The 22,766-nt window shown below is 42.1% G+C and overlaps 1 protein-coding gene across 15 annotated transcripts; it reads right to left on the bottom strand.

Moving 5' to 3' along the window:
- Nucleotides 1-1,745: 1,745 nt before the first annotated feature.
- Nucleotides 1,746-22,502, bottom strand: PTER (phosphotriesterase related). Of its 15 annotated transcripts, none has more exons than XM_083822889.1 (7): nucleotides 22,320-22,383; nucleotides 17,523-17,581; nucleotides 13,965-14,048; nucleotides 11,675-12,153; nucleotides 9,106-9,371; nucleotides 5,983-6,123; nucleotides 1,746-2,585 (listed from the first exon to the last, which is right to left on the bottom strand). In XM_083822889.1, exons 4-7 carry the CDS (start codon nucleotides 12,104-12,106, stop codon nucleotides 2,375-2,377), a joined length of 1,050 nt encoding a protein of 349 aa, XP_083679015.1. In that variant the 5' UTR covers nucleotides 12,107-12,153; nucleotides 13,965-14,048; nucleotides 17,523-17,581; nucleotides 22,320-22,383; the 3' UTR covers nucleotides 1,746-2,374. The 15 variants fall into 15 exon arrangements, with proteins under 15 accessions (XP_083679015.1, XP_083679023.1, XP_083679012.1 ...); XM_083822897.1 differs by lacking the exon at nucleotides 13,965-14,048 and adding an exon at nucleotides 19,407-19,596 and having other exon boundaries at nucleotides 17,523-17,568; nucleotides 22,320-22,366; XM_083822886.1 differs by lacking the exon at nucleotides 13,965-14,048 and adding an exon at nucleotides 19,407-19,596 and having other exon boundaries at nucleotides 17,523-17,559; nucleotides 22,320-22,366.
- Between the last annotated feature and the right edge of the window lie 264 nt (nucleotides 22,503-22,766).

The raw sequence follows: 22,766 nt of genomic DNA, 5'->3' as shown, positions 1-22,766 counted from the left end.
TGTACTTGGGTACTATTTGTAATAAAATAGTAATGACAGCATACTGCAGATGTTCAACTAGAATTTTGTAGGAAGGGGTCAAAACCTTAGCTGTCTTCGGTGTCTTGTCTCACTGGAGTTGGTGAGACTCTCCCCACAAAGGAAGAGTGGGAGATGTGACCTGACAGAGAACGGTGGGACACAGACCTTTTCCGTGGTAGCTAGTTAGCCGTTTGGGGTAAGGCGTGCCTATGAAATGGACACAGATAAGCATACTACCAAAAATGAAAACACATATGCAAAGAAAGAAGCAGATATTTACTTGCAAAAAGAAGCGTGTATTAGAACCTATTTTTCTCATTCATATATAGAGATATATATATATTAAGGCTCAAAGAAAGAAGTTTAATACGTATAAAGGATTAATGGCTTGGAGAATTAAACTAAACACAGGTACTATGAGTTACATAGTTATAAAAATGCTTTAAAACCTGTCATACCACTAATAGCCACAGAATACTTGTCTTCAGAAATCAGATTTATTATTTGTTTTGGTTTGGGGAGGGGAGGCTGTCTATTTCTCTCAGGTTCAAACTTGCAGATTCCAATCTAAAAATTAAGCAAGGTCCCAGCTCCTTAACAGAGTTGGTTAGGTTATTTTTAACATTTGGGCAAATTGAAGGTAACATTTGTATAAATCGTTACAGAGTAATAGAGGCTACCCCTAGCATTTCAATTTCATGCAATTTGCCACAAGCAACCTTGTCTAATCTACTAAGGGTACAAACTCAGATTTATCTGCACTAAAACGCCTGAAGTGTCTGCCATTGAGACAAAAAGCTCTTCAGTGGTGATTGCTCAGTAGAAGACTGACGAAGACTTTAAGAATCTCTCAAAATCTCATTTGAATGAGTGAAGCTTTTCTTAAACGGAACATATTGCTCATTCTGTTTCTGTTTTGAGTTGTCCAGTTTGAAAGATATGCTGAGGTAGTCTAGACTAAGAGGATCGCCAGTTTAATTCATTTAGGTTTTATAAAGGGACATCGTGCTGCAAGCTGCTTGTGTATCACCTCATCTGAATGGCTATGCTTTTAGTCTATAACAAAGTGCCAAACTATATCTGCACATTGTTGTGATCACTTCTGTTTTTCTTCTACTACGTAACATACTTTAATAACAGACGTGTAACTGACTTCACGTCTGTTCAGTCCACAACTGCTTTCCATGGTTAGCGCACTCGCAGCAGTGTAGCTGGAGATTGTCTGTGCAGCAGCAAGCAGTAATGTGCCAAGCTAGAGATAATTTACAACTAACAACGCATATTTACTGAGGTATTTATTGGAAAAGGTCAATACTACAAGACATATAAGGTCAAATATGAAGAAGCTTTCAAAATCAGGCTACCATTGCTACTGGGTAAGACCTTTTTTTTTTTTTTTGGATAAATCACTTGCCCTGGTTTAAAGTTAGACAAGAGGAAAGAACACACTTTATGTGAAAAACACATATAAGGCAAACATTTCTTCCTTTTTCATCATATCTTGATATACTGATTTGTAAAGACTTATATCACAACCTTTGTTATAACTATTGCAACTCATTAAAACCGTATTATGTAATATATTTTGCCTTTTGGTGTTGCATCCTTGCAAAAAGAAGCTGGTCTGTATTGCAGTTTCACATGATTGCTGTGAGATTCCATCAATTCCAAATGAAAAACTAATGTGGTTAAAAAATAGACATCCTTAACAATACTACATGCAGTTTAAAAGGTCTACAAATTGTTTTATTCAAAAATAATTCTTTCCATGTATTTTTTACATGTTCAGTTTAAAGCAAGTAAATGATTAAATGAAAAAGAAATAGTATCTTTTCAGAATTATTTGAAATTTCTTTTGCCTTCTGTTCTACTTGGAAGGTATTTCAAAGTGCCAGACCTTTTATCTAGCATTACTTAAATGATATTAGGGTAATTAGCGGATTACCAATATTACAAGAATTAATTAATTAAAATCACCCTGTGGAAAAGGGGGATTTAACTGAAAACTGTAATTTTCTTCAAAGCCCTGATGATGCATCTTCAAAAATATTCCTGGATAACGTAATAGTATTATTAGCTTATTCTCTGGAAACAACTATTTTAATACATTGAAAAGATTTTGCAGGTAGGCTCATATCCAGTAAATCATTCATGAGCAGACTTTCAGAAGGGAGAAAACACAGTTTTGTTGTTCTAATTAAAAAGAAAAGTCCTAATCAGGTTGTTCGTAACATGAACACCTTCCAGTTTCTCTGACAATAAGCATGTTTTTAAATGACTGCTCTCCTGAAACAAATCTGAATTATGTCAAGCTCCCCTATAAAATAGGAATTTATAAATTTATTCATTATTCTTACTTAAAAGTCAACCACCGCTTTGGATTTTCTAGGAGTATTTTATCAATTTTATCTTGGGAGATGCCTCTAATGAGCATTTTAGGAACTATGTTTTTAAGGATATGTGAATATCCATGACCTCCGTATTTCATCAACCTATTCTTCGTGTGCACATCATGAGCCATCAGAATTCTGTCTTCATAGCCTTCATTGATCAGCATCCGAACCCTGCAAAGGTAAAAAGTGTACCTGTCACTGACAGCTCTCACTCTGCAACAACACAGAACTGATCAGTAGTTAAACTTTTCACATTATTGTACTCCTACACTGCATCATAACTACTAGTAGAAAATAACTACTTTAAGGTACTCAGAAGACATGTTCCTGATGTTTAATTAAACCTAAAACACTTACTTTATTGAATGATAATAATAATAATAAAAACATACCAACAAATATCGCAATGTGGACAAGGAAAATTGTTTCCAGCTGGCGTGACTTTGAATTTCCAGTCTCATGGGTCCATGGAGGAATTCAAGAATTTCATTATCGCCAAGCACGGGACACAGTTTTTATATACATGAGTAAGTAATCATTTCCTACAAAAACTCCTTGCCAGCACGAGCTACTCATGGGGTTAGCTCTTGCTGCTGTCACAGCACTGGTCCCATAACAATTGTGGAGGACCAGACTCTGCCTCTGACAGGTCCTTTATGAAGCCTGGCTCAACAAGGCAAATACTTTCACATCTGTGCTTTATTCCCAATTAGAATAACCAGGTTGTCAGCATCATATTCCATGCAGGCAATTATCAACCAAACATGTTTCAAGGATGTTCATTAAAGAAGATAAATAAGACAGGCATTGTACAGTGCCAGCATGTGCCAGCAAATTAGAGGAGTTAATTCAGCAGTCCAACTAAGCAGACTTGGCAAATTGACAAGTCAGCTTGAAAAAATAACAAAACAAAACTCATCCTTCTGGTCATTCCCTTGCAGCAAGCCTCCTACATGGCGTCCTTCTGTTCTACACTGCACTCAGGTAACCTTAATCCCTTGCTAAGCTCAGTTTTTAGAATTTATTCGGTAGGTGTCTGAACTTCTCTGTTGCATGACTCTGCTAAGTTTTGGTTTTCCACTTGCACTGGCGGCAAGCTGCAGCACTGAGGTGGCAGAGACAGACAGAGCAGGCCTGGAAGTGCTCATTCCTCACTAAGCCACCCAATTCCACCAGACGCCAGCACTGTGAAATTCTAATTTTCACCTTCTTGCCTGTGCTTTGATCAGCAAGAAAGCAAACACTGGTTTTATAAGTAACCACACTGTATCTGAAAGCCTTTACTGTCAGTTTTTATTACAGCTACTTACGAGGAGATACATCGAGCAGGATCAAATCAATATGGAGAGCAGAAAGAAGGCAAGTGAGATAGAACTTAGTAAAAAATCAGTGTCTTTCATAAAAACAATACAAACAGTGCTGTACAGCACACAGCTCTATGTATGCTATAGGATTACAACACCACTAGTATCTTCTCCACCTTGAAATACAACGAGAACACAAGCTAACAAGAGAATAAAAGCAATGGCATTGGAGTGACTGTGTAAGTTCTTGGCTGACCAAACATCATCTTAGAATGATCTCCTTTCACATTTGGACTCATTTTGTGGTGTGTGGAGGCATACGGTCCTTTATATTCCTTATTTGTTGCTTCTTCTTGCTTGCTTCTGTAAGTTTAGTCAGTACTTCCTGCTGTCTCAAAGGAAAACTCTTCTTGAAAAAATTCAGTTTTCCACTGGCACTGGCAGTAGATCGCAGCATAAATGCCTGAGTACACACACAGCTAAACTGTGTTAGACTAGGTATGGTATGGCTACAGAAGCTTACTTATCTTTTGGACAGACAAGACCTGAGCGTATGTTCTCCATTTAGTTTGGCCAAAATATGTTTCACTGACACATCTAAAGATCAGTTTGATTTCCATCTCTGGGGCGCTGCTAGACCAGAAAAAAATCACAAACAAAACCAACAATCCAAGGAGACTTCCACTGTCAACATATGCCCAGGGTGGATGCATCGAAACCTAAACAAAATCCATGCAATGGCATTTCTAACTGGAGTGCAGATAGCCACATCACACAAAGAGAGGACAAACTCTTAGTATGTTCTTCCTACAAGCAGCCTGCTGTGATAAACACTCAACTGCCAGAGAAATTTAAGGAGAAATACTGGTGGCTAAGCAAGTACCATGGATGGAATAAAAGCTTTGCCATGGCTGAACAAACACTTGCTAACCAGGGCATGCTCCATTCTACACCTTTTCCTCAGTGCTTCTGTACACGCTGACCTACTGTGGCACAGGAGATGGGAGCAACTTTAGCGATTCTGAATATAAAAACTGCAGATTCATCACAGCAGTTTAAAATACCGTGTGCAAGACTGAGAGACCTGTTAGAGAGAGAAGCTATTTCTAGTGTGAAAAGCAGCAGCAAATGCCTGGCAGTAAGTAGAACAGTAGCCACAATACCTTCTTAGGAGAGCGGCCTGAAAACAGAGAAGAAAAGATTTGCAGCTAATTTGAGAGTGAGGGGCAAAGCGTTGTCTGAAATGTAAGTGAAAGCTAGAAAGCTCCTTCATTAGTCATCAGGGACCTTAAAATCTTTCTCCTGAAAGAGAAGGAAAGAATTGTTTCTGACTCTGGAAGCGAAACAAGACATAGGGCAGGATGGCATCCCACCCCTCAGATAGCTGCCGCTTGACTACACCCGAATTCTGAGGATGAACGGTGAAGGAGGCTCACACCCCTGGACAGACTGGAAGAAGGGAGAAGCCCACTCCCAGCCGACCATACCTGCCTCAGGCAGCTTCTGCAAGGAATGCATCTCCTTGGCAATATGTTGTGTTAGCACGGCACAGAGATTTGTCATGCAGCTGAGCTGAAACAGGGACGAGGTATCTGGCCAGTAGGGCCAATACTGTCACAGTGTGGCTGTGAAGAGCACAGGAGTTGTGAGGAGAGAGGACTCTCAGCCTTCAAAAGTGGGAAAGGACAACAGGAGAGGGGCGGGATAAATGATGACATGCATGGAAGAACAAAAGGCTGTTTTTCAGGATGGAAGCACAGGACCAAATCCACCCAATGAAACTAATGACTTTTGCTCCTATAAGACACTCGTGAGACGATGTAATAGGCTCAGAAGAGGCGTAGTAGCAACACTCGGTTTCCAACAGAAGCCAAATCCTAACATAAATCCTGTATCTCCAGCCTTTCCTTTTATAACACTTTAATTTTTTATAATACATTAATATATAAACGCAGTAAATGATAAAATTCAACCAAATCAGCATGGAATTAGGACAGAGAATGAAGTTAGAGTAGCTTTTGATCTTTCCCTCAAGTCACACTCTATGACTTTCTGATTTCACATTTTGCTTTGCAGATAGAAGAAATTATACATGCTGCCCTAAAGAAGTGACAGCAGCAGAAAAAATTGCCATTATTTTAGTATGAAAAAAGACACTTTTGAACTGCTAGCAGAATCACTCCGTGATGCCCTTTCAGACAAGTACCAATAATATTCATTTGTCAATGGCAATGCTATTGCTCAAACCGCACTGAAGCAGATACCTTGCAATTCTTTCATTGTCACTCGGCATGTCGATGTCAGGATGGAACTGGTAATGAAGAAATTCCGTACCAAATAGGTCATACTCTAGATAGCATCCAAGTTTAGCAAATTCCAGAAGTTTCTCTGCATCAAATATAGTCCTGCAGAACATATATAACACAAAGTCAGCATTGTAACGGGAAGAAAAAAATCTCACGGTGTGAAGGTGAGGTATTCTGTGACTTCCTATTTGCAAGGAACAAAACCAGCTAGCGACGATTTTGAAAAACAGAACTCCCATTTGGCACATGCAACTGAACCTGGTAGCCAACGCTGTCCTTCTTACATTCAGCTGGGACTTCATGCATTAAACAAATATGAAGCAAAAGCAACTTCTCCCCCGTGATATAATAAAAAAAAACACATTTACAATCATCTTTAAAGGGAAACAGAAAAGTTACTTACTTTTGGTATCACTAAACCTCTCAATAGACAACCTAACAAGGAAGGACATTTAAGGAGGAGGTTAATTCAGGGTGACATTAAAAAAAAAGGACAATAGATTACTGACATAAGACAGATTTACGTTCTTAACAGCTACCGGAGACAGCTACATCCAGGACCTGTTTCATCCATCAAACACCGTTAATACACAACTTTGTCTTCAGTTTCTATAATGTACAGTGATGTTTCCAGACTGTCACCAGAACTGCAATATATCTTAGCCTGTGCTCGGATCTGCCCAGAACACCTCAAGGAAATGCTCTTACCAAAATATATAATGGGACTGTGAGAACCCGAGGCATGGGCTCTGCATCAGATGTGGAAAGCAAAGGAACAAAGCTGCTAAAACCCATCCCTCATTTGGAAAATAATGACAACTGAAATAACAGCTCTCTGGAATATTTTTTCTATGAAACGTTTTTACCAATAGCATAAACTATCCAAATGAAAAACAGCAACAACAACAAACCCCACCACAGAACCCTCAAATGATACCTGGTAAATTTATCTTTTATATTTATGACAACACATTTTTTTTTCATCTAGGGAAAAAAACAGGTTTCCACCAGGGCAGCATAGGTAACCAAAACTAGCCAGGAGTACTCATTCCTGTGCAGGTGATCCTACATGTTTTTAAAAACAAAGAACAAAAAAAACCCCACTAACAGTGTATCTCAAAATCACAGCCAGAACAATTTCTTTTGAGAACTGTTCTTAGTGTTGTGCTTTTGGAAGCTCTGTTCCAACAAGGGGCAGGAGAACTTAATTCCATCAGCCACTGTTCCCCTTGCAAGCCCTGCTGATACAGCAACAGCCGTAGCTGGCAGCTCCTCCAGCTGGCAGCCCGGGTGCTGGAGTGAGGTGTTTGGGCAACATGTCCCTGAGTGGTCCTGAACTCAAGGAAAAGGAGATGGGACACAGGGAAGTGGTTTGGACCTCATCCACGAGTCACCACAGGGACACCCACCAAGCCATCTTCAGACCAGCATTCCTTGCAGCTGCAGTGAGTCTTCTAACAAAAGCTGCTGAATTCAGCGTATGCTGATCTCTACTAAGACGCCTTTGTAACCTTAATCCCAATTAAATGATGCAATTCGGTAGGCAAGGTTCAGCAGCTGTTCCTCCCTAGCCTGCATGGGCACTGTACTTTCACGATGGACACTTGCAACCTTTTGCTCTAAGATATTACATTGCAAAACGTGGCAGCCAGCATTTTAGTTTCTGTATCTGACTGTAAATCCACCTGAAAACTGCCCTTCTGTCTGTGTCAAAAGCAGGCATGAAATATGGAGCTCTGCACAAATTTATCTCACATTTAAGGGACTGGGATGCTCCCACGTGGATTCTTCTCACTGAAAGAGACTTAAAATGTTAAACGCACACTGCAAAGCCAAACTTCACAGCAGTTCAGAGCCTATGTTACAGCAAGTGCCAACCTGAATGTGTGAAAATAATGATAGAAGCAGAATAAGGAAAAGCCATATTGTGTATCAGCGGCTGTTAGTGAAACTGCACCTCTGCCTTGACTGTTTTCCTACTCATGCTGTTTATTTTTTCCACCAATAAATCACTGAACTCAATGATTTACAACAGTGTATAAAAGCAAGAAAAAATCAGAACTGATGTTTATGTTGTAGCAAAAATGGCTACGTAAGTACTGACACCGCAGTTTGCTCAGTCCTCTTTCACAAAAAGATTTAAGCCATCAGATTGTCTTAATAATTGAGAAAAAATATAGCTAGACATACAATGGAATGCAGGTAAATAAAGAAAGCCCATATCATTTCTATATAATCAAATATAAATAAAATTTCATGGCACTGAATTTTACGCTCCTAAAATCGCCACGCAACATTGAGCTCTGTATGAATACAAAAAAAAACCCAACCTGACACTTGATTTATAAGAGCCTATAATCATTAGAAATTTAGAGCACAGTGCTTTTGCCTGTATTACACTCACATCGACGACAAACAATTCGATTGCTGAGAGTCATACGACCACAGTCTCCATTATTCAGCAACTGTCCAAACCAATCAATGCTTGGACATTTTCCAAGTCATCACGAGCAACACAAGGTCACACCAAACTGATTTGGTAACAGAGGCTGTGTTTCTACGTTGGAGTGAGAAAAGCACCCCAATTCCTTTACATGTCTGCTGTAGGGCTTCTGGTTTTTGCTGTCAAGGAAACTAAAAGTTAGCTCTGGGGTCTAAGATGACAATTATCCAAAATCCAACTGTTTTCTTTTTATTTCTTCTGTCTGGTAGCAGAACTGAAAAGATCCAGAGTCCGGTCAGATCAACGAGTGCGTTAGCATCTGTGAGACTTTGGTCAGGCCCTTAAGAGTAGTCCTGTTTTCAAAAGTGCTGGAAGCCCAACAGCTTCCCACCCAGCCTGGCGGGAGCTTCTCAACATCCAGCGCTTGTTAAACGCAGTGATTTGTACAGGGATGTCAAATAATGGAATCCTCTTTTTTTTTTTTTTCCTGATATGGTTATGGTTATTCCTAATCTTGCATCCAAACCTTCCAAAGGAGTGTTTAAAACCCCTAGAGCATTTTATCAGTGTGAACCTAAGAGCTGATCCAGTTTGAAGTGCTGTAAGCCGATTAAGCTCTAAACAAGCAGTCTCCTTACCTGTCGAGGTGAGACATGACAGTTTTGGAAGCGTCAGCCCCAGCTTCCTGCAGAACGCGGATGATCTGGAAGGGCGCATCGCTGTTCCTGCCGGGGTGGATGATCACGGGGCACCCGAGCTGCGACTGGGCGCGCGCGGTTGCCTGGAGCACTCTGCGTTCGCTCTGGGTCAGGGGCCAGGAGCAGCCTATTTCCCCCACCACGCCACACTTGATGTTAGTCCCATCCGCTCCGCTGAGTATCTCGCCAACAATAATGTCTGTAAGCTAAAGAACAGGAAAATGAGATGTTTGGTTAGTAACACTGCCTGTGTTAAACAGCACCACGTTTGGCTGATGGACACGGCGCTGGTTATACTCCTGAGGTCCTTATGAACCTACTTAATTAACAGTTGGGTGTGTGAAAACACTGCCGTTAAAATCTGGTTTCTGCCAACTAACGTCAACCTAGCCATTAACTAAGACCAAAATAAACACAGGAGCAAATCAATTTAACAGTAAGCACTCACACAGTTGCCTGGGTTTGCAAGGAAAGATTGTCTACATATAATTTGAATGCTGCTTTAAGCTGAGACTAATTTTTCTCAAAAAAAAACCAAACAACTCCAGGATAAAACGTTGTGCCTCACAGTCCTAGACTGGATCCAGAAACAATTCCAGGTAATTTCTTGCTAAACAAGGGTTCAGAGATTAAGGAATCCTTGTCATTGAAACAGGGAAGGAAGAAAGTCTGGCAAAGGTTCTGGGCCACAGATCCTGAAAAGACAAGTTTAAGGCAAATACTGCTCTTGGGAATGCCAATGTAAAACTACTGTATCTCTGCTGACTTTGGAACTACAAGAACAAAGCTTGGCTGACAAACTTACAGGGTCAAAATTAGCTTGCTTTTAAAATATTCATAGGCAGAAAAGACATCGGAATCTCTGAATAAAATCAGCTTGTTGTAAAATCTTTCGCTTTTCTTTTTCAGAATAGGCATGTATGTTCAAGAACACACTCAGAATTGAGAGCACAAAATGGCAGTGATGATGACGTTCTAAACGTTTGTCCCTGAACGTTAAAGAAATTACAGTTTTAAGGAAAAATAAAGCGAACAAAGGAAGAAGGTTTTCAAGCAAACCCAGGAAATCAAAAAAGCTCACACCAGTTTTCAAATAAATTTCTAACTTACCTTTACTCTACGTCTTGTCTCCTCAACAGGTTGACACAACACATTTTACAGCAGGTTTCTGCCCCACACTTTATCCTATGATCACACACCTTCTGCTTCATGTATAACCGATCTACCAACCACTTCCAGGGACATCCAGACACAGAGTTCACTTCTCTCCTGAGAGCAACCTGAAGAACATTTCTCCTGCAGCAACACCCTTGTGTCACCAAACAGCTCTGCAACTTCACTCGTGTTAAACGAACACAGATTACCAGAAGCCTCAACACTTCTCTTGTTCAGCTAAAGCAAGCAACAGAATATTCAAATTATCTTTGCTTAATCGGGAAAAGTATCACTATGATAAATTCACCAGCAAATGAGGAACCACCAGTTATCATGGTGCAGTCCCTGCACAACCCTTGTTAAGTAACTGATCGTTGTTTGGACTGCATTAAGTATTGATGAACTGTTGACTACAGGACATCTGTGGGTCTTCAGCAGTCCATCAGATACAGAAGGGAAACCTTTGCCCAAGGAAATCTACTTGTATCAAATTCCAAGTGATGTAAAAATATTTAGGAAAAGTTGGACCATACAGCTTGGGCCAATATGGTCCACAGAGCTGACAGTGCTATGTCACATTACACCTGCTGAAGCTGTAAGCATTTATTATTAAAATGAACTTGACTCATTTGTAAACTGTGATAGACTTAAAAAATAATAATAATTCAGCCCTATACATTCTCATTCACAGCCTCCTGCCTTGGAGAATTCCGCTTCCTTCTCCCTATCATCACATTTTCTTAATAAAAGATGAATGAATATTTATTATTACAGAAGTATCTGGGGACCTCTGTCATTATTAACACATTGTCTTGGGCACTGCACAAACAACTGGATGTAGATTCTGCCCTGAAAAAATGGGAAAATGGCAGAAAAGAGAGAGAGAACAGGCAGCTTGAGCAGAGCGATGATTTACACCTGTCCTATAAATACTGCAGTTAGTTATGGTTTTTACAAGAATTCTGGGTGATCTAATTGGGAAGTAATTAGCCAGGAAAATAGACAAATGAGGAATAAGGAATAATGTTTCCTCCTTAAAAAATTGTAGAATGCACAGGATAAATGGTGTTGTACCAAAATCCCGCATATGAAATATTTTATTTTCCTTTACTGTTGCATTGTAACTAATCCCTGAAAGAATAAGGAGTTTAAGAACTGGAAATGCTGACAGATAACCCCAGTACACACAAGTAGGGCTGGTCCAGCTATAGCACACCAGCAGTAACAGTGCTCTTAAATTCTGCAAATTAAGAACATTTAGATTTCATCTATTTTACTTGAACTTCTCTCCAATTTTGATTCATTCAGGGATAATCCACAGGAGAGAGGCTCCTAAGAGATGGTTAAGACTTACCTGCTCCACTGTCATAGCCTGTGTTTGAGAAGAGTGAGTGGAATCCACATAAAACCCAGCCCCAGCAATAATATGCACTCCAGTTTCTTCAGCGAGTTTCTTCAAAGTCTTCATATCCCGACCGATTCCTGTGGTCGTGTTCTCCACGATAGTCCCGCCGCCTGCTGCTTTAAAATGCAACAGCTCCTCCTTTACAGCATCCCTTTCCTGACACAAAAGAAGGTTTTCTTTGTGGCTATAGGGGTTCTGCTTAATCCAAAACAAGTTCTTCATCTCAATGGGCCCATCAGACAAAGGCTCTTGGCCTGGTGAAGGCGGACAAAAACAGCTGCTGTAGTTCATAGACAAGTGCTCATGAGTCAACGTGTAGCCGAGCTGGTCCGGCTCCACGAGGCCCAAGACAGTCTGGGCTTTTCCTCTCAGGGAAGGCATCTTTCTTCAGCAATTTCAAAAGGAGAAAATACAGATTCTACAGAAGTCTAGGAAGGAAGAAGAAAGGAAATTTCAGAAAAAGCCAACATTTCTTGGAAAATGTCTGAATTCTCCTCTCTCACACGCACATACCTATATGCCGTGTGTTTGTTAGAATGTTTTCAAGTGCTAAGTCCAAGCAGAGCAGTCAATATGAAAACAAAGCAGCTATTTTACCCAATTACACTTTCATCAGTACTCTAACAATGTAAAAATATCACATTCCAGTAAAAGGAAATTGTCATCATTTATTGTGCTACAGTCAACACCTCATTAAGATAAATGTTTCCTATTTAATAACAACCACTGTATGTTTATTTAGGATTCTTTACTCTTCAGCAGCTGTCAATTTTTGTCAGCTTGAGCCACCAGATGAACATACTTGGCACCAACAGTGAATACTCCTTACTGGTACTTTCATTTTATCTGTGTCCTCCACGACTCGCTATCCCCTTCCCAAGCCAAGGAACCCGCCTGGGTCTGGGCACCTCCCCTGCCCCTCCACGCGAGGAACGCAGGGATGGGGTGACATCTTCTCGGGCGTTTAGCAGGGGCTCGAGTCCTCCTGCCAGTTTTGCTGGGGAAGCCTGGCCTAGCCCCAGGGCAACTCCTCCAAAGCTGACAACAGTCACTGAAAACACAACCTGGCCCCCATCCAGCTGGGCAGAAATTCCCATCTGGTTCCAAAGTGCTTTTTCTGTCAGCTTCATTGGCCAAATGTTTTACCAGTTAAGAACAGACCTTAGCCTAACATTTCATTTCCATGGCTCAGCCCCTAAGATGATTTTTCCCTCATCTTTAATATAAACGAAACCAGGTTATTTTCAAAACATCAAATGAGTGGTGACGAAGACATACCTTGGGGCTGCTGTCTACAATTGGTTCTTGTCATAGGCATCTGCTCTGTGAAAGTTTAGCCTGGATCTCTACAGGTTAGAATTAGCTGCAGCTGTCTCCATTGGGATTTGGGGGGACTTTTTTTTTCTTTTGAGGGTGGGGATGATCTTCATAGTCTATGTGCCGTATTAACATTAAGCATAGCTGACTACTCAGCTCATGTTAGATCTTCCTGATGCTAGTTGCAAAGGCTTGAGGATATGTAGTTATAATCCCTAGTCAGCCAAAATCATCAGTTATGAAACAAAATACATGTTTAATCATGTCCAGAGGACAGGACTTACTAGAGCATGCATTATTGATTAAAGAGAGAGGTCTTTCCCATTTCTGTCTCCCTTTTAGTGAATAATATCATAAACATGGGTTTGTTACTGGTAAAGCCCTCAGAGGACATCTTCCTTTTAACTGCTAACGTTAATCTACCAGGATGACAGAAAAATTGAAATCTGAAGGGCACTGAACTCTACATATCAAAGGGCACAAGAATGCCTGTGTCTCTTTGGGGATACTTTCTTTTCATGAGAAAAACTCGCTGCCAGAGTACCAATGTAATAGTGACCCAGCTCCCGCAAAAGGCAGATACCACCCGTCTAGTGATGTTTGAGTGCTGGCAGTTAATTTAACATGAAAAGTCACCCATCCATAAGAAAAAGAAAGGACTGATTGACTGTGTTTGCTTGTCTTGTGTATAAGCAGACATGTATAATAATCCCACGTAGGAAGAACTGTTCTTTTATGAATTGCATTTGTAGACTAGTGTCTTGACTTGTTTGAGAAGGCAGAAGAATAATAACTCTCGTGGAACAGACTGCTGGCTGATTAATATAATGTTGTGTTGGTTTTTTTTTGCCAAATAAATTAAGAAGTGCATGATTTCAGAAAATATTATTCTTGAGAAAATAATGAAAAGCAAAATACCTGCCTTAGTCAGAAACTGCTGCTAACTGCAATTCAGTTAAGTTGTCCAACTGAGCCATTAATTCCACTCCTGAATAAAGCCAGTGTTCTGTAAAACAGCGCCCCAGTCTGGAAAAAGCTCAGCGATCCAGGTCATTGTTATACCCACAGCAAAGTGACTATGATAATGTATTCTTTAATTTTTATTTTTCTTCCATTAAGTATCTATGCTCTGGTATTCAATAAAGTCCCTATAGCATAAAAAGTGATATCCACTCTCTACTGGAGAAACATTTTTTTCTCCACATTTATTGACAATTTTCAAATCTATTTATTAAGTTAGGAAAACAGACCTACGTAAGTTTGTATTTATTTAAGTATATAAGTACTGAAGCTCTGTTAATAAAACTAGACACAAAGTGATTACAGTCAGTTTCCTTAAAAAGTTTCCACTTTATTTTTTTTGACAGTGCAGTGGCTCAAAGCAGCCATTCTAATTGATTCAGAATTTTTGCTCACTTTCAGATTCCTCCTTTGAATGTAAGAAGTACAATAATTAAAAGTTTACTTTCAACATTTGCTCCCACTAATTCCTTTCTGACATAGCTGAATTGGACTACCATCAATTAATCTGGCCCATACACTGTGAAAACCTATGGTTGTGTGAGATCTTATAGCCTGAGGCTGCTGTCTTCTGATTTATAACAGCAGGAAACATCTAAAATTACCTGTTCCAGTGCCAGGTTTCTCTTGCAGCAGACATGAATCTGTTGATTTTTAGGCTCTGTACTTCAGATTATAGCATACATACAGAGCTTACAAAACCAATGCCTACTATTGAACCTTTTGATTGAGCCCAAGTGCTTTTATGACTATAAGAAGCATCACAGAAATGGAAACTGACATAAACAGCATTTAAAGCAGGCCTAATTTTATCTTCCTGAAAAATATGATTAACGTTAATGTCAGTGCCTGCTTACTAACAGTTTTAGAAAACCAACACTTTAAATAAAAAAAAAAAAAAAGAAAAATAGAGACAGCCAACAAATCGTGACTAGAATTATTTTTAAAAACACAGTCCTGGTATCTTCTCTACCATCATTTACATAGACAGCATGCCATGAATATGCTATAATGATACATTATTCTTGATAAGATTCACCTGATGGAACCATAATTTAATTAGTGTCTTTAAAATAGATTTATGTGCAAACAGCTTTCAAATTGAATAATGACTGCTGCTTAATTTAAACATGTATACGTTAATGTTCATGCGGTTTTCTAATGACTTGTATGCCACGTTTTACACAGAATTTTCTTTTTTTGGGAAAGTTTCTTCTTTCGTACACTGGGGATTGAATTCATACCCTCTCATTTAGCCATCTAAAATGGTACATGTCCTTATAAAATAACTGTCTAGACTATTTTCATACTGGAGATGGGAAGACATATCCACAGGCAATTCATCCAGCCTATTTTGAATGTTTGTGACAGGACAGGACAAGTTACTTTCTCTAACATCTGCCTCCTTCCATGGACTAAGGAAGGAGCCAAGAAACAATCTTGGACAAGCCAGTATATCTTAGATGGCCCTGCATGAGACATGTGAGTTAAACTTCCTGAATCCTCACCCAGTTCGATGGAAGGGGCAGGGAGAGAATGGAAGAGGAAAAAGGGGACAGGAATTCATATTTCTATGACAAAAAATAAACAGGTAGGCTCTTATCTGGCAATAAGATGTATTTTGGTTTTGGAAATCACTAATTTATACTCTGGTACTGCCAAGGTGCTCCCCCGCACATCAAGGTTTCTCTGTTTAGGTGCTGTATAAAGAGAAATAAATTATATTTCCTGGAAATATACTCAGATAAAAAGAAAACAGATATAATCTTTAATATACAATCAAAACTCTGATTTTTTTTTTTTCACAACAGCCTTGAAACAACTACCTAACATTTCTTTAAAAAACTCTGGACTAATCTTTACAACTCAATGTATGGTGAAATACAACTCTCACCATCACCCTCCTGTTAAATACTGGAGAAGTAAATATTTTTCCTAGAGGTATTATTAAGAGGAAAGAAACTTGCTGCTAAAAAGGTCACGGTACTGCGTTCCTCTCTCTGGTAAAAACTCCGCTAAATTCAAGAGATGTTTTGCTTGAATATTGATGGCAAGAGTCGTGTTTCTGCTTTTCCCATCTGAAACGCACACTTCAGTCATTGTCTCATTTGAATGGTCTTGTAATGGGAAGTCTCTCTAGGTTTGGATTAGTTGCTTCCTACAGTAATTTCATATTGCTGAAACATTATAATCGCATAAACGCAGTTTCCACATGCTAACGCTGCATTTGTTTTGATTCGGTAAGCACATTGGAATGGTATTAGCACAGATTCTCTCCACTTGTATGAGAATAATTGTATTGTTGTTACATTACAATGCGAGATTACAGGGACACTAAGTGGAGATTGCTGTGACAAAAATTACAGAAAAGCAAAATGAATGGCTGAATGGGTATTTATTATGTTCAGAAAAAAATTACACACAGCTGACATTTAGAAACACGGGTTGCCCTGGCTGCATGAAGAGGGCAAATTATAAGAGGGTTTTTCCCTGTATAGTCATGCAATTTGAGGAAAGGTGACACAGCAGAGGTTCAATACGCAGTCACAGCTGGAGGAAATGCTTTGAGCATTCAATTCTACTGTGAGTGACCACTGCAAAGCATGGAGAAGCCCCATATCAGAAATATAGGACACATCTGTGGCCCATTAGCTAGTCTATCCTGCGTTATCTCAGCATCCCCCATATTTGATCATTTTGCAATGAGGGAAAATGTTAGCAAGACGATGCAAGAGGAGAGGCACAGGGTATAAGAACACACGCAGGCTGTTTCAGGATGAAGTTAAAAAGAGAACTTCCTTCTCCCTTCTCACATGCTTCTGCCAGCTCTGCAGAGCTTTGTGGGGTGAAAGGAACTCAGTTCTGCGGGGACTTTTCTCCCCTATACCCATCAGACAAGCAATTTTTATTACTTCTCTGACCGACAGGTTCCACATCGACTTTACCTTCAAAAACATACATAGAAGCTTTAATTACAGGACAAGCATGCCTGAAAAACAGCCTTCTCATACGCCGCTTTCAATAAGCACGACGTTTTTGCTCATGCACAGTGTCAGCAAGTGCAGACACTCCTCTGGTGCCAAAGGTGGCTGACGGCCTGTGATGCCATCCTCCTAAACAGGCATTCTCACGACACAGTTGTCTCTGTGTTATGTGAGATGCCAGAGAGTGTCTCCTTTGGGTTATTTTGCCCCAGAAACAGAATTTGGGAATGGGGTAAAAGGATAATGAAAGAATGCATGTTTCTGGGTAAACTCTTGTCTCTTCTGCAGAAATGGCAGATGGGCTTCTTTGAAGATGGAGCAGATTACTTCCATTAAAGTCCTAAACATCCTTCCCCAGCTCAATGATCAGAAGGGACATTGATCTTTTTCCTCTCCCAAACTGGAACTACGAGGCTAACATGATTTGCTGAACATCATGCTAACTCAGAAAACAGAGCCAAGGCAAATAACCTTACCTATTCAGAGGCGGTGTTTTCTTTCTTCACCAGCTTTCTTTCTTCACTAGCTTCACACTCTGTTAATTAAACAAAAACAAAGAACAAGTATGATACGTATCACGATACGTATCATGGCAGTTTTTCACAGTACAAGCAAGTATTGTGAAAGTTTTTCATAGCCGTTTGTTTAGTGCAAAAGTATAGTAAAGGGAAAAGGATGTACAGTGCTGGCCTTCCTCCTAGTTATCAGGGTGGCATACTAGTATTTCCTTGCATATAACACTGAGGCAAGGCTTCGTGTCCTAAGGACCTGCCACATGGGGGATTTTCCACGCCTTGACTAAAGCTCTCAGAGAGGAGGGGAACACTTACAGCATCTCTCTCCTACAAACACTCTCATCTAACCCTGCAGGAGCATGTTGTAGATTTTCCCTTACATGGTACCTGCAGTTTCTCATCTTTGTGTGGCTGTATTTTCAAGGAGAAAGTAAGAACCTCAACATTTCAAGTATCTGTAATCTCTCAACTGCCTAGAAATTGGCCAAGAGATCCAAAGCCTAGAGATTTCTTGGGGGAATATACAAAAAGTGAGAAGCAAAGCTTTTAAATGCTCACCTGAAAGGGTAAGCGAAAACTCTCCCTGCGTACTGCCGCTCTCGCTCCCCCTCGGCTCTGAGCAGACACGCACAAAGCAGGTTTCTGCCTTGCAGTTCAACAGCTGCACCAGGACAGAGGGCAGCCTCTCCTGTGGCTCTCATAGGAGACCTTTGGGACCAAAGGAAGCCCCTGAGACCTGCACGGGGCCATGTGTGCACTACTGTCTTAGTATTTAATACTTTGAGTGCTTTTTTCTCAAATTGGTTAAAGTTCAGCTGCTGTTAATGCATCAGAGTCAGACTTTCGTTTCACCTTATTTCTGTGCAGATAAGGGTCGCAAAATCAAGGCTCCTCTGAGCAAAGTCACATTGAAGTTTCTTTTCCTCAGAGATACGAGACCAACATCCCCATAAATGTTTTTTCATCAGCAGCTCCTCTACAAGAACTTCAGGGGATTTTACATTTTGGGCAACTTCCAAAACTACTCCTGATAAAAGGTCATAGAAAAATTCTCCCCTAGGGTCCAACATTACATTAATTATATTTTACATGCACAGTGTTTTTAGGCCAAAAATCAGGCCTGAGGAGACTTTACACTGTATAATAGTCCATGCAAGGCCGGGCAAGTCCTGCATGCTGCTACGTGCACTTGTGTTCTTTACCCTAGATGAATCGTATTTGCCCCTCGTGGGCGCTGGGCTACAAGCACACACCCCTTCTTGCAATGAGAACACCAAACAGGACAGCAGCCTGTGCTTTTTAGGAATATGTCTTCGTTCTTCATTCCCTCTAAATTTCAGATTTGAAACTTAAGCATATACCTAGCTACCTTTACCATTATTCTCACTGACTTTATTGGTTTCACCAAAAGCCACAGCAAATCACTCCCTAGATCTTTACACGCAGAAATAAAGAGAAAAGGGTTGGAGATGTGAGATACCAAAGACCCAACACCTTCCTTCTCACCACACAAATCTAGGCAATGGAAGGGCGATGTTCACTACTGCCTCTTGGTCAAGACTAGACCAAGGACTGGAACCATTCCTAACTAGAAGATTCAGATGAATGAAACCCAAGGCCAGCTCGATCCACTGAGGGCTGTGAAGAAACATATGGAGATAAATAGCATGGAGAAAAGGTTTAGTGCCTCATTCGAAATGGCAGACTGCAGCAACTGGGACAAGCAGGGATTCCAGAAGAACACTTTCTTTTACTGTGCTGGATGGGTCGAGGGTGACCAAGCACTGGCACAGGTTGCCCAGAGAGGCTGTGGAGTCTCCTTGCCGGGAGATACTCAAAACCCACCTGGACACAATCCCGGGTGATGTGTTCTAAATGTCCCTGCTTGAGCAGAGGGGTTGGAGCAGATGATCTCCAGAAGCCCCTTCCAACCCCTACCGTTCTGTGGTTCTATGGGCTTACATGCATGGAACCACATTCATTTTCCTGCTGCTGCAAATAACTGGATCCCCAGACTTGCAAGCAAGCTGAAGACCTCCCGAAAAGAAAATACCCTGAGAAAAGGCTTCATAGTTCCCATTGTGACTGCTCTGCTGCAGTTGTTACGAGATGGAAGCCACACAGCTTTCCACAGCTGCTCTCAGAAGAAAACGTGAGCCAACTAAAAGCTTGAAGCTGACAGGCGTATCTCCGAGAGTATCTTTTAACTCCGAGACTGTCTTTACAGAGTCTGCATGCTTTGTCAGTGGTCAAATCCAACGACCTCTTGCTTGTACAACTGCTGGTACAAAGTTCTCTCCCTTGGCTGGGTACAATAGCGGAACAGCGGGCACAGCCAACACACAGAAGCTGACACGACTGTCAGATCCCCTGCATAGCCTTTTGCTTTCTCACCAGGCGTTGCTAAATCTTCAGTCTTAACAGGAACTGGACACAGAAGCCAGCAACTGCTCTGGCTTTTTGTATTACAGAATGACTAAGTATTTTTGCAAGAAGATACAAACTCAGTATCTTTATTCTGGAAACTATTAATTAGCTGTGTTGTAAAAAATCTTTGCTACCCAGTCTAAAGCGAACAACAAAGAACCAAGTCTTGCAATAAAGTTTACAGCCCTCAAGAGTTCTAGCAGTAAGACTAGTGGAACATTTCCAGATCCATCTGAAAATGCCGGGTGGTATGCAAACAGCAGTGATGAAGGAGTTAACTTCCTTTCATTTGGTTCTGGGTATGTTTTTTTAATTTGTGACCATAAAACAACAAGATGTCAAAGCAGAATCCTACAAGAAAACCTCCTTGATCAGTTGAGATAAAGATGAAATTTCTTTTTATAACCAGGGGGGTAGGATACTTACTCCCTTTCCCTCCAAAATACAGCTGATAATGCAATGACTTGGATATTCCCCAGAAAAACAGTTCAACAGTTCAAAACTCTGCTCTAAACCAGAAACCAGGGACTTGAACCTTAGGTTCCACATCCTAGAAGGATTTCCAATCCTCCCACACAGGTGGCGTGTTGGATGCAAGCAGAAGACTGCCTTTCTCTGCTCCCACGAAACCTTACGAAATCTTGGTTTCAGCTCACTGAAAAATTAGTGTTGTTCAATGTTTTAATTTTTGAGATGGAAAAAATATTTGAGATCTACATAAAGTGAAATAAGAAATAAAATACACAGAATGTTCAGAGAAACGACTCTTTAATAAACACTCTCTGATGCCATATGCTTCACTATATACTGATTGTGATATGTGAGGAGCAAGCTGATGGCTTCCTAACCACAGGCAGTGACACTTGCTCCTGCTCCACCACGCACTAATTTAATAAGTTAACACTGGTCACCTATATGAAATGCAATTAAGCATCTGAATGCCATTGTTGCCACCTTTGATTATGGCTACAGAAACGAATGTGATGATGGTGACACAAGGGTAAATATTATGTCTGTTAAATTCCAAAACACGAGAGGCATTCATAATAATAAATGACACGCGCACAGTCCTTCATATGACAATCCCACAGTACCTGACAAAAGGATACAAAACTACCTATTACAAGCATCGCTTCGCCCATCACTGAAACACAGCCCCCAGCAGAAAGAAGGCTACAACCTTTAAACACTACAGAACGTATTATGGCAGAGAACGTTGAATAACGCATCCACTATAAACCACAGGAGAATTCTAGACAGGCAAAACACAATTTTCCAAAAGAAAGTGACCTCTGGCTAAAAAACTTGTTTCATCCAAGAGCTGACGAGTTTCATCCAAGCCACCAGCACAGAGAAAACAACATCCTCAGCAACAACCAAGCCTAAAACCCAAAGAGTTGTGCCTGCAAGTTTCCTGGAGATCATGTATATCGATGTAGTTGTTTGGCCAAAAAGTGCTCAGCCGAGCTCCTTGCCCCCATGACCTCAGTGCTTCAGCTCAGGTCCAAGCTCACACAGCCCAGGACCTGCTGCACGGAGGCTGCCCCGTGCCCAAGGCACCGCTGGGCGCACTGCTGGGTGGCAGCCTGGTCATCCCGCGCTCCGTGAGCCCTCGTCCCTGCAGCTCCCCAAACCGCTGCAAGGCGAGGAGAAAGCGGCCCTTCAGCCACGACTGAGCTTCCTAAAGGGCAGGGTACCCCAGGAAGAAAACACATGGTGTCTGGATCCCAAGGCGGCTTGCAGGCAAGCCTGGAGCTTTGCTGTTGAGCCTTGTTAAGCAACTGTGGAAGCATCTCGCAGAGGTCTGCGGGCACTTCCAGGTGGAGGGGCTGCCGAGGGCAGGCTTGGAAGGTCCGAGGTTTGGACTGAGGCGCTTGTTCCCTCACGGACCCACCCTTAGGGACTGACGGGAGAGGAGTACCGGAAGGGACGGGGCTCCAGCACATAACTCTGGGCGTACCAACACGAAATACCAGCGCTAATAATAGCAGCGCCGCTACACCACGCTGCGCAGCCAGCCCCAGCCGGCGGGCTGCTCTTGGCAAAACACCACCCAGCGGCTGCCCAGCAGAGAGGGGACGCTCCCCAGCCCGGACCCCAGCCCTCCCGCTTCCCGCTTCTCTCCGCCTCACGCAGGCGCCCTCCTCTTCCTCCTCCTCCTCCTCCTCCTCCGGCTCCCTCCTCAGCGCCCCGACCCGGCCGCCCCTCACCACCGGAGCCGCCCTCGCCCCGCAGCTCCGGCCGAGGGTCCCGGCCCGGCGCTGCCCGGGGCATCGGGGGCAGCCACCGGGGGGCCGCCGCCTCGCCGCGGGCCCGGCCGCGCTCGCTCACCCCGCCGCGGGCAGGGCCCTCCGCCGGCAGCGCCTCGGCCGCGGCCCGGCCCCGCTCGGGGCGGGACTTACCCGGAGCCGGGCCCGGAGGAGGCGGCCGTGAGGGCGGCGGGGACTTTGGAGCCGGGGCGGCCCCGGGGCCCGGGCCCTGCCGCTCGTTCTCCGTCCCCGGCTGCCCCCCGTGCCCGAACCGCCGGAATTTGTGCCCCCCAGCAGGCCGCCCCCTCTGGACGTGCCGTGGAGCCGCGCCTCGGGCAGCGGTGGCTCCAAGTGACAAACCCTGCCCGTCCTTGCTCGCAGCCCCCGTTTACACAGCAGGGAGAGTGCTTGGATCCCCCGAGTCCTTTGGGGGAGGGTGAGGGGCTGTGGGATTGTGCTGAATGCGTTTATATTTTATAATCTGCCCTTGCGATGCACCTAACAGCAAGGTTGAAGAGGTGCTTCTGAG

This window comes from Anser anser, assembly GCF_964211835.1.
Source record: "Anser anser genome assembly, chromosome: 2".
NCBI classification, from domain to species: Eukaryota; Metazoa; Chordata; class Aves; order Anseriformes; family Anatidae; genus Anser; species Anser anser.
The sequence above is the reverse complement of the archived record's forward strand: the minus strand, read 5'-3'. Positions and strand labels throughout refer to the sequence as shown.